The 12,438-nt window shown below is 49.6% G+C and overlaps 1 protein-coding gene across 1 annotated transcript in view; it reads left to right on the forward strand.

Moving 5' to 3' along the window:
• USP3 (ubiquitin specific peptidase 3) overlaps window positions 1-12,438 on the forward strand; it is a 66,956-nt gene that overhangs the window by 21,316 nt on the left and 33,202 nt on the right. Inside the window, exon 3 of the mRNA XM_030576964.1 lies at window positions 454-585. Coding sequence (XP_030432824.1) covers window positions 454-585 — 132 coding nt within the window. The remainder of the gene's footprint in view (window positions 1-453; window positions 586-12,438) is intronic.

The raw sequence follows: 12,438 nt of genomic DNA on the forward strand, positions 1-12,438 counted from the left end.
AAGCAATTGCAGACATGGTGAGCACTGGAAGGAAAGAGAGCCAGGCTGTAGGAAAAGCGTACTGGAGAGGAAAGGGATAAACTAAATGTTGATGTCTTAATGTGGACAAGGAGAGCTAACATTCTTTTCCTGATATAAATACGTGGCAGGTCATAAGAGACTCATATATGCAGGGGTTGGCTTAGAGACCATTGTAGTGTGTGTGTGCATGCTTAAGAGTTGGGGGGAGAGGAGGAGAGATTTTAAAAGGAGCTTCGCCAGCGTTTATAATTGCAAAGTCTCATATATTTTTTTCATAGAGATGACTTGCATATTTAACACACAAAAAGCTGCATTTGGGAGTACTTTTTTTTTTTTTTTTTTTTTTAAGACTACTTTATCTTTTCCCTTAAGCTTTGGTTAAATAACTGTTTAAAATATGAAGAGTTTTTTGTGGTTTCTGCTTTTTTTAAGATATGTGAATGGCCATGCAAAGAAACATTATGAAGATGCACAGATTCCTTTAACCAATCATAAGAAAACAGAAAAGCAAGAGAAAGTTCAGCATACTGTGTGCATGGATTGCAGTAGTTACAGTACATATTGGTAAGTAAATATTTTCAGCATGTTGGTTCATGATATTGTTATATATTCTGAGATTTATATATATATATATATAAAAAAAAATCTCAGAATTCTGAATATTATTTATTTATTTATTTATTGTTAAAATAAATAATATTCAGAATGTAGAGAAACCTATTTTTTAAAGTCATAGTATACATATCCTCAGCCTTGGCTGTTTCAAAATAGAAACAGTATGTGAAAACTCTCTCTGCTTTGAGATGTATTTTAGATCTGTGATTAAAGCTAGATTCCTGTGTTACAAGTGACATACAGAAAGTTTTTCAATGTGTGTAACAGGGATTTGTTTAGTTGTGGCAATTTCTGTATAGCCTTTCACGTTTAGAGGTATGTAAAAGTACCAGTCCATTCCAGTTCCTCATTTCATAGAGCTAGCCAGTCTTGCACAGAATAAACATTTACAAATGGTTCAAGTGTGATTACGGTAAGAGGAGTGAGTGATTAAGTAAAAATGGCAAATTCTTGCTCAGTGGATCTGCTTCCTCTGTGTGTGCCTTTGTGTCATCATCTCTGCTGACTTTCTGGTTGGAAAGACTAGTTTTTTCTGATAGCTGTATTGCTCTGCAAAACTTCCATGAGAGAGGGAGCTAGAACCTTCTTGGGGGTGAAATCAAACTGTCAACCAAATTCAAATAGCAGAATCTTTATAAATGGGGACGTAAGAGGCACAACGCAGCACTGGCTGAGTTTGCTCTGCTAGCAATAGCCCTGTAAACTGAGCAAACAGCAAAGGCAGGGAGTGGTGTTGTGGAGGCGATGCTCACCATTTTTCTCCCTCCTCCACCCCAAGCAGAATTGTTGACTGCATCTGTTGGTTTTTTCCCTCTCGGATTCAACATTGTTGCTACGTATGTGATTGCTCAAGAGGAAAGTCAGAATGGGATTTAAATAGCTGCGTAGTTCTGAATGTGATGTTCTTATAACTCTACAAGACAGATCTCCTCCTCTGAATAAGGTGCAATTTTGGGCAAGTGACTTAATATCTTGGTGTACTGGGTCAGCGAGAGTCCATGCTCTGATGCCTCAGGTGTCCTGCTGTAAGAAGGAATGATTCCATATTAAATGTCCTGAGTGAACCCTGGATTAAGTGGTCTCAGCCAAGAGAAATTGTTTAGTGCAAGTCAGAAAATTAAGAGTTAAGGCTTATGTAATACATGCAGCAATACCAAATGCTTTATATGAACTGATAGGCAGAGAAGAATGCAGTTTTAACAGTCTTAGGTGGAGTTTACTTCCATTTATATTTTATTTCTCTGCCAAATGAAGAGGCATATGGCCCAATGTGATAATGTATTGAAAAACCCTATTGTATATGCACAAAGCAGCAGAGTTGGGGTTGCTGTGAGAAGATTAAGTCTACATTTCCTGATTTACACTGTTAACATGTCAGTCTTAGTGTTGCAATGAAGTTCACGGCATTACATATTCTGTACTCCACTCATCATCAAAGTAAGCATGTGGCTAGGAATTTGATCTGGATAATATTTTGAATGTTGCTATATCCTTTAATTGTGCAACAGGTTTGAAAACAGATATTTCAGGTGCTGTTTTGTAGGGCTGTTTTATTGTCTATATAATCTGTCAAAATATGCTGAGACTTTATGAATTGCATATCTGATTTCACTGTGAAGTTTCAATGAAATCTCAGAGTGAAGCTATCTGAATATTTCATTTTCCTAAACAAAAAGCCTTAAGCTCAGATCTGACAAAGGAAATTGTGATTATAATGTGATTGCCAAACGCAGAACTATGGAAGTGGTGCAGCCCTCCTTGTGAGAAAGGTACCTGAGGCAGTGTTTTATGGAGTCCGTTTCTAAAATGAAATGCATTTACAAGCTACTTCTGAGCTCACGCTTACTGAGGCTCAGTGAAGTGTGATAGGATACTTGTAGCAGCAGTAAAAGAGAAACAGAGCAGCGTGCAAAACTTCCACAGTAAACTGAGTAAAAGATTTGACTCATATTGTGGATGAATTGAAATTCAACTAAATGTTTTGCTCTGGGGAATTACTATTGCACTATAATTCAGTAGGAAATGAACATGGCATTTTGTGCAAAGTTATGCAAAGCTGGACATGTTACAGAAGCAGAATTCTTCTGCTTTCACCAGAAGGCCTCGGGACTTTCACTCTAGCATTCGGAAAAGGATAGCAGCATCTGGTCTAATGCAGGTGTCTTCTAGGGACATTATCAAAACTGATTCCATAGGCCATTCAGCGTGGTCAGCATTTTATTTTGTAAATCTCCTGGGACATGTGGGCGAGGACCTGCATCCAGTACAGAAATTCACAGTGCATCAGTTCCAGTTCTATACAGTCTTTACTTCAAAATACTTGTGATCAAGTCCAATTTATATTTTATTGTGATGGTGCTTATGGAAGAGAGAAAAACTGGACTAGATTAAGGCTGATGCTATTCAGATTTCTCTATGCTCCTGTAACTGTGTACTTCAGTGTGTAGAACAATGACTGTTGCTCAATTAAAACTTATCAGTTTATGTAAATTGTTAGGTGGATTCCAATTGTGATTAACTACTGCAATATAACGCTTTTTAAAATGTTACTCAGTGGCTTTATAAATGTAGACAGTGTAATGGAAATCACATTTACGTGACACTGTGTCTTTCAAGTGAGCATGCGTTTAGGATTAATGTTGGTGCATCATGCAGACAGTGTGGCTACCCACTAGCATTCAGAAGTCAGAATAACAAAATAAAATCCTGAGATTTTACTTCTAACTGCTAGTACTTCTGACTCTTAAATCCGTGGGCACACAGGGTTTGTTTCCCTCTTGCAGTTTGTGCATTGAGCTTTGAAGCTGAAAGGTTGTGTGTGGGGAAAGGCTGCCTGGCTTTTTGAAAGCGGACTTTGCTATTTCTTTTCCCTGAGACTAGTAGCAAAGAGAGCTTTCATTTCACTACTATGCCACAAGCCCCCATTTAGCCTGCAGGAAGGCTCTCTGCTGACCAGAGGGCACATCATCTCATCAGCTTTTAGGAAGTGCCATAGACGTACACACAATAGGGACAGGGAGATTGTAATCATACAAAAATTAAGATTTGGCTCAGCAGTTCCTGAACTCCTAAAGCTCTTGAACATTTCTGTCCCTCAGACTGGCATGCATACCTAGGGTTTCACTCTACACCAAGGGCCAGCAATCTCTGGCACATGGCTCGCCAGGGTAAGCACCCTGGCAGACCGGGCCAGTTTGTTTACTGGCCGCGGTTCGCTGCTCCAGGCCAATGAGGGCTGCGGGAAGGGGAGCGCGCAGAGGGGTGTGCTGGCCACTGCTTCCCACCGCCCCATTGGCCTGGAGTGGCGAACCGCGGCCAGTGGGAGGCGCGATCGGCCGAACGTGTGGATGTGGCAGGTAAACAAACTGGCCCGGCCCACCAGGGTGCTTACCCTGGTGAACTGTGTGCCAGAGGTTGCCTACTCCTGCTCTACACACTATTGTAATAATCTTGGTATAAAATATGCCTTGTGACATATCAGAAAACTAACTGGTCAATAATGTCATGAAATGTATGTAGTAAAAGTTATAAACATAAGCTGAAATTAGGTCTGAAATGTATTTACCAGACAAGTCTGGGTAAACCAGTTTCTCAAAGGACTAGCTGACGCCTCTGGCCAGGTGTCAGGAAAGTTGATGGGCAATCGCCTAACAAGTGGCCATTCTTTGGCAGGGGAGGATGGCAGGAACAAACAGATCTGATCTTAGCAAACTGCTTGAAACCTCTTTCCCCCTGAGACTCTCTTTATTCATGTTGTGAGGACAGAGACAAACTTTATCTAGGGGTAACCCTCAGGAAAAGGGGGACTGTAAAAGTGAGGGGCAAAAACACTCCAAGGTGGTCCCTCCCTATCCATCTTTCTCTCTTTCACCTAAAGACAAAAGAAACAGGCTTTGGACTTGGGAGCAGATCCTTGCCTGAGGGTATGTCTACACTTACGGTTTTGCAGCGCTGGTAGTTACAGCTATGTTAGTACAGCTGTATAGGGCCAGCGCTGCAGAGTGGTCACACTTACAGCAACCAGCGCTGCAGTGTGGCCACATTTAACAGCACTTGCAGCGCTGTTGGGAGTGGTGCATTGTGGGCAGCTATCCCACAGAGCACCTCGTCCCATTTCGGCGCTGTGGCTTGTGGGAAGGGGAAGGAAGTGTGATAGTCTTTCCGCTTCCTGTTCCAACGCCCCGTGGTGCTTTGCTACACATTCCGAGCAGTTTGGCGGCATTGTGATTGTACAGCGCTTTTTCTGCGATTTTTGTTATAAATGGATCCTGAGCAGCTGACGACCTTATTGATGGATGTTGCCAGCACATCGTGCTTGGCAGTGGAGCTATTCCTTCAGCTGCAAAATGACAGTGAGAGTGCCAGTGACAGTGAGAGTGCCAGTGACAGTGAGGAGTCAGACGATGATATTGAATCGCCTCACTGTGAAGACAGTAAATTGTTTGTAGCAGTAACAGACGTGCTCAGCTCCGTGGACCGGCGCGTTTGGGCTCAGGAAACCAGCACTCAGTGTGGGATCAAATCGTCCTGCAATCCTGGGATGACGAGCAGTGGCTGCAGAACTTTCGGATGAGAAAAACCACTTTCATGGGACTGTGTGCTGAGCTCGCCCCTGCCCTGCGGCGCAGGGACACGAGATTGAGAGCTGCCCTGCCAGTGGAGAAGCGGGTGGCTATTGCAATCTGGAAGCTGGCAACTCCAGACTGCTTCAGATCGGTGGCGAACCAGTTTGGAGTGGGAAAGTCTACCGTTGGAATGGTGCTGATGCAAGTTTGCACAGCCATTAATCGCACCCTGCTAAGAAGAACCGTGACTCTTGGGAACGTGCAGGACATTGTGGATGGCTTTGCAGAAATGGGGTTCCCTAACTGTGGAGGTGCAATAGATGGGACGCATATTCCTATTCTGTCACCACCCCACCTGGCATCAGAGTACGTTAATCGCAAGGGCTATTTCTCTGTGGTTCTGCAAGCGCTTGTGGATCACCGTGGGCGTTTCACTGACATTTACTCAGGATGGCCTGGAAAGGTGCACGATGCACGCATCTTTAGGAACAGTTCCCTGTTCAGGAGGCTGAGGGCCGGGACTTTTTTCCCAGACCACAAGATAACAGTAGGGGACGTCGAAATGCCCACTGTGATCCTTGGAGACCCCGCTTACCCCTTAATGCCCTGGCTCATGAAACCATATACAGGGAAGCTTGACAGGAGCAAGGACCAGTTCAACTACAGGCTGAGCCGGTGCAGAATGACTGTGGAGTGTGCCTTTGGCAGTTTGAAAGCACGCTGGCGCTGTCTTTATGGGAAGCTAGATTTGGTGGAAAGCAGCATCACCGCTGTTATATCCGCGTGCTGTACCCTCCATAATATTTGTGAACAGAAGGGTGAAAGATTCAGTGAGGAATGGACCTCCGAGGTTCGACGCCTAGAGGGTGAGTTTGCTCAGCCAGAGAGTAGGGCTAATAGGGAGGCCCAGGAAAGGGCTTCCAGGATTAGGGATGCTTTAAGGGAGCAATTTGATGCTGAGAGCCAACAGTAATGTTTGATGCATTTGATGTGCTTTGCTTTACCTTGGTGTATAATATTTACCACTTCCAGCAACAATATAACGTAGTGAAATAGAAAAAAAGAACTTTATTCAACATACAGTACATAACAGGCAAGGGGGTTGGGGTCGTGGACTGTAGATTCTCAGGTTTTAATATGTCCTATTTTGATCACTATTCAATGTCTGCTGCAATTCAGGGTTACTATGCTGCAGAATAATGGGGGTGGAGTGAACAGGGTAACAATTATAGTTCTCAGGGCTGGTAGGTGATCTTACAGGTGTTGGGGGTAGCTGGGGATAATAAGGAACTGGCTGCTGGAGAAAGTTGTTTTGTGGAAATACTGGGGAACAAGGAAGAGGGCTTTGGGAGGGCTGTGGGTTACCACGGTACATATTTGTCTGCATGGCTACAATAGACTCGAAAGACTCAGTTTGGCGAGCCAGGAGGCTTATCATCTGCTTTGTGGTTTTTTTGGAAGACAATTCCTTTCTCCTGCTTTTCTGTTTGCCTCCATTCATGTACACTCTTTCTCCATTCATGTACACTCTTTCTCCATTCATAGGTCTTCTCTCTCCATTCCTCTGTCTTCCTACTTTCTCTGTTGTAGTGGCTCATAACAGATTTCATCAATTCCTCTTTTGATTTTCTAGGATTCCGTCTCAAGTTCTGCAACCTATGTGAGGCCGGTGATCCGGCTGCAGTAGTCAAGGTCACTAGACAAAAGAGAGATAGAAACATGTAATACACAGAGGCTACATTGTTTATTATCACTTGGTGAAGGACTTTTTAGACTTTTGGTAGCATCCTTCTCACATACCTCACATAACACAGAGAGGGCAGGCAAGTTAAGTCATGGCGAGCAATGGGGTGAGTGGTTTTGCCCCAATTTCCCCTTGGGAGTGGGAATTGACCAGTGGGTCACTGGGGTTTATCAGCAATGGGTACAGGAGGTAGCTGGTGTCCTGAAGAGGGGACAGTAGTGAACAGGAAGGTGGTGAGCTAGCTGCTTGCGGGGGGGGGGGTGGTCTATGGTCCGCGTTCACGCTGTCCTGCTGTTGGGGGGGGGGGGAGCAACGCGGTGCTGGATGATTGCTTGGAGGGGGGGGGGGTGGGGAACACCGGAGTGCACCGCGGTGCTGGATGCCTGCTTGGAGGGGGGGTGGGGAACACCGGAGCACACCGCGGTGCTGGATGCCTGCTTGGAGGGGGGGGTGGGGAACACAGGAGCGCACCGCGTGGCTGCCTACGTGCTGGGAGGGAGGGGTTAAAAACAGAGCGCCATGGGCTGGGGAAACGCGAACTAGCGCCCTGCACTCAATTATCCCTAAACTCTCAACAGGGTTTCCTACTGCCGGACATATCACTGATGCGTGTTACCTGGGAAAAGAGGGAGGGTCTTCTACAGGAATGTGGATACCGCCCTGGCCCCTATGCAGCTTGCCTGTGTGCAGCCATGGTCCCCCCACCCCTCGCTGCACAGTGGATCGGACGAGTTAGCCTGACCAGGACAGGGACCACGGTGGCTCCTCCGATCAATTTGAGAAAGCAAATTGCAAATGCACTTGCAGCAACATTTCAAGAGATTACCGAGGCAGATTACAGAGACGTGATAGAGCAAATCAATGGGCTATTCCACGTTTAGGCATGCATGCAGGCAGCCATAACCAAAACCCTCCTCTCCCAAAACATAAACATCTACTTACCCCGAGCACGATCCTCAGCTTCTTCCTCAACATCAACTTCCAGCTGCTGTGATTGGCTAGCCTCCTCCGGGCTTGAGAAGAGCTCCTGGCTGCATGTGTACTGGGACTCCGGGGTGTCTCCCTCCACGACAGTAGCCTCACTGTCGCCGTCCTCTACACCCTCCCCCTCTTCTCCCTGCTCTGAAAAGACGGTTACTCACCTTTGTAACTGTTGTTCTTCGAGATGTGTTGCTCATATCCATTCCAGTTAGGTGTACGCGCCGCGCGTGCACATTCGTCGGAAAACTTTTACCCTAGCAACTCAGTGGGCCGGCAGGTCGCCCCCTAGAGTGGCGCCACCATGGTGCTCCATATATACTCCTGCCGGCCCACCCGCTCCTCAGTTCCTTCTTGCCGGCTACTCCGACAGTGGGGAAGGAGGGCGGGTGCGGAATGGATATGAGCAACACATCTCGAAGAACAACAGTTACAAAGGTGAGTAACCGTCTTTTCTTCTTCGAGTCATTGCTCATATCCATTCCAGTTAGGTGAATCCCAAGCCTTACAAAGGCGGTGGGGTCGGAGTGAAATGTGGCAGAATAAAACTGCTGAGCCAGAGGCTACAGCCTCTCTTGACTGCTGAACCAGGGCATACTGCGAAGCAAAGGTATGGACCGAGGACCAATGGAGCTTCGCGACAGATCTCGTGGGTAGAAACACGAGCCAGCAAGGCGGCAGATGAAGCCTGAGCCCTGGTAGAATGCACGGTGATGTGGCTTGGGGAAATATGAGCCAAATCATAACAAGTGGGGATGTCCGCCATCACCCCAGATGAGATCCTCTGAGAGGAAAACAAGCAAGCCCTCTCTTTGGCCCGCTACCGGGGCAGAGCTGGGGCACCTTAGGAAATGATTCTGTCAGCACAATATAATGCGAGCACTCCACAGATGTTCAAGGAGTGCAACGGTTATGCCCATTGCGTTGAGCTGTGGGTAACATGAAAGGCCAAAACACCTTAGGGAGGAAAGCCGGGTGCGGTCATAACTGCACCTTGTCTTTGCGGAACCTTCGTAAGAGCTCTGATCTCAGAGACTCGTCTGGCCAAGACTAGGTTGAGGTCCCAGGGCGGGGCTGGGCGGCACACCCGAGGGTGCAAGCGCTCCAAGCCCTTGAGGGACCTCGAACCCATAGAGCGTGGGACACTGAACGTCCATTTTAGCCTGCTGGAAGGTAGGGATGGCTGCTGAGAGTATCCTCAGCGATGATACCGCCAGATCCTGCCGCTGAAGGCCAGAGGCAGGCCAAATAGAGGGATCGAGACCTCAGCAGGAGCAAGATCGAGTGTACTGCAGCTGTAAAGGAAACGCTTCCACCTGGCCCGGTACGTTGACCAGGTGGAAGGCTGCCTGTCACCCTGACTCAGGTACGCAGGAGCCACCGTGAGGCGAAGAGGCTGCAGGTCCGAGTGACGAAGCCTGTCATTGCCCTGAGTGATGGGGTCTGGGCTGACAGGCCGAGCAACGTTCTATGCCAGTGCTGCCTGGACCACTCTGGAGTGATCATGATGATGCGCACTCTGCCCCTGCGGAGTTTAAGCAGGACCTAACGAACCAGTGGGAACAGTGGGAAGGCATAATGCAGTTGGCCGTTCCACGGCATCAGGAATGCGTCCAAGATCGATTCCGAGGAGAGACCTTGGAAGGAGCAGAACACCTGGCATTTCCTGCTCTCGCGGTGAGCGAATAGGTCTGTGTGAGGAACCATCTCCACTTCCGGAAAGCGGGACGCCTCACATGGGGCAGAGTGATGACTCGTAAGACATGAAAGACATGCTGAGTCAAAGAGTTAAGACGTTCCGAATGCCTGGGAGAAAGGACGTCGCCAGCTCCATCGAGTGGGCCATGCAAAAGACCCGGAAATGGATGGCCTCCTGACAAAAAAGGGGGGAGGACTATGTCCCCCCTGAATGCTTATGAAGCACCTGGCCATTGTGTTGGCTGTAAACACCGAGATACAACGGCCTCGCAGCTGCCGCTGGAACCCCTGGCATGCCAGGCGGACTACTCTCATTTTTGGGGCATTAATGAGGAATGCCAGCTCCCTAGAAGACCGAAGGCCTTAAGCTCGGAGGTGACCATGAGCACTCGAGCAGAGAGATGATGCGTCCGCCGTCAGGCCAGTGAGGGCTGGGGCGGATAAAACCGCATCCCTGTCCACACCAAGGAGGGAGTTAGTCACCACTCTAGGGAGCCTAAGGCGTTCGAGGGAACGGTGACTACCATGACCATTGGCTCCCTGTCCAAGCGGTACGCCGAGGTGGGCCGGACTTGGAGAGGACGGAGGCGGAGCTTGGCGTGTTTGGTTACAAACTTGCGGGCAACCATGGACCCAGGAGACTGAGACAAGAACGAGCTGAGGTCGTTGGGAAAGCCTTCAGACCTCAGATGATTGTTGCCATCGCCTAAAACCGCAGTTGTGATAAGCAGGCTCCGGCTAGGTAGGAGACCAAGATAGCCCCTAGGAAGCCCAACCTCTGCGTGGGAACCAGAGTGGATTGCTCTATAGTAATCATCAGGCCTTGACCTGTGAATAAGACCGTGACGATGCCCACGCGCTGAGTGGTTTGTGTCTCAGAGTCTCCTCGGATAAGCGAATCGTCCCAATACGGAAAAACGCATATCCGACATCAGCGACGGTAGGCGGCGACTATGGCCGTAAACCGGGAGTATTCACTGCTGGCTATAAAGCGGAGGCATCTCCCGTGCGGAGGGAAGATGGCATTGCGAAAGTACGCGTCCTTCCTATCCAGGGCGGCACAGTAGCCCCCAGGAGGCAAGGATGGAATAATGGTTCCCAGGGATACCCTGCAGAACTTCAACCTTATCCCAAACCGGTTGAGTCCATGCAGAACCAGGGAGGTCTGAGACCTGTTCGAGTGGGGGACTAGGGCATAACGGGAGTAAAACCCCTAGCCCCTTTCGTCCGCTGAAGGGGGACAGGGCTGGAGCAATTTAAAGGTGATACCTATGCTCCATCGTGCGCAGGGCCCAGCGATCTAAAAGTAACTGGGGCCATGCCAGGAGAAAGCGGGATCGGGATCCCGTCCTGCGACTGGTACGCCGCCCTCCGGCGAACCTTGGAAGGTCCGTCTTTGGTCCCAGTGGTAATTGCGAGGGACCTTGACTTTGGCTTTTTAGGGGGCCTGACGTTTGTCTGCGACCACCTTGGCCTTGCCGTTTTCCAGAGTTCTGTCTCTGGCTAGGCACAGAGTATGGCAGCTGGGGCCATAAAGGCCTACGTTTGGTCGCCGGCGTATACATGCTAAGACGCATTAGGACCCTATTGTCCAGCAGGCTTCGCAGTCTGGGGCTGTCTCTGCCGCGAAGATGCCTTTACCAACAAGGGGTAAATTCTTTCCCCCGTCCCCCAAGACAGCAGCGAACTCCAGGTGGGAGGTTTGAGGGAGAAACTCCTTCACCCAGGGGCTATAATTATCACAGCTAAGCAAGGCTTGTTGCTTTGCTACCCAGAGCTGCAGGGCCCCTGCAGAGTACACCTTGCATTCGCCAAGGCTCTTTCTGCGCCGGGGCTGGCGCCCGCTGGCCATCATATCAGGATCGTGGTCCTGAGCATAAAATCTGCGCATATGGGATGACACGGATGCGCGTCCGGACGGCCATGGAGGTACTAAAAGAAGGCACGGGCCGAGTCTCTGACTCACTCGGACCTTGCCCAACTCGGCACCGGGGACCGGCATCGGGAGGCGTATCGGTACCTGGAACGAGATCCAGACCCGCAACCAGAACGGTGTCGGGAGGTCGACCGAGATCTCGAGGCTCGGAGAAGAGCTACAGGAGTCAAGGTACCTGCCCCGGTGCCAGATGTCGGAACGGTGCCGATAGCGGGTCGGCGAACGGGATACCGACCGGTGCAGCGAGTGTGACCAGTACCGAGGAAAACAGCACCGGGACTGCCAGTGGTGTCCGGCGTGCCGACAGGACTTGGAGTGTCTGCGGGACCGTGATCATGAACGGTGCCGCTTTGCTATACTGACAGGGGACAGTCCCTTGAAGAGACTGTATTACCCGTACCGGCGGTGCCCGGGTCAGGCAGCACTGACTCTGTCATGGCACTGAGAGCCCTCGCCGTTGGTAACATCTCCGGCGTGCAGGGAACAGCAGGCTCAACCACAGTGCGTACTGGGGAGCTGTCAGGCACCGGATTCGACGGCCCTCGTGGGGCCGGGATCCACGGTACCGAGGTCGTCAGAGCTTCGGTAGGTGTCGGTGCCGGGCGAACCGAGTTAGATAAGCTGTCTGGCTGCGGTGCCGTCAGCACTGAAGCAGCGGGAGTAATACGCTCAACCACGGCGCGTGCCGGGGAGCCGTCGGGCACCGGATTCGATAGCCCTTGTGGGACTGGAATCGACGGTGCCGATGTTGTCGGTGCCTCAGAGGCTTCGGTTGGCATGGAAGCAGCCGGAGCAGGAGCTCAACCACGGCGCGTGCCGGGGAGCCGTCAGGCACCGGATTCTACGGCCCTTACGGGACCGGGATCGACGGTGCCGACGTC

This window comes from Gopherus evgoodei, chromosome 10, assembly GCF_007399415.2.
Source record: "Gopherus evgoodei ecotype Sinaloan lineage chromosome 10, rGopEvg1_v1.p, whole genome shotgun sequence".
In the NCBI taxonomy this organism is placed as follows: Eukaryota; Metazoa; Chordata; order Testudines; family Testudinidae; genus Gopherus; species Gopherus evgoodei.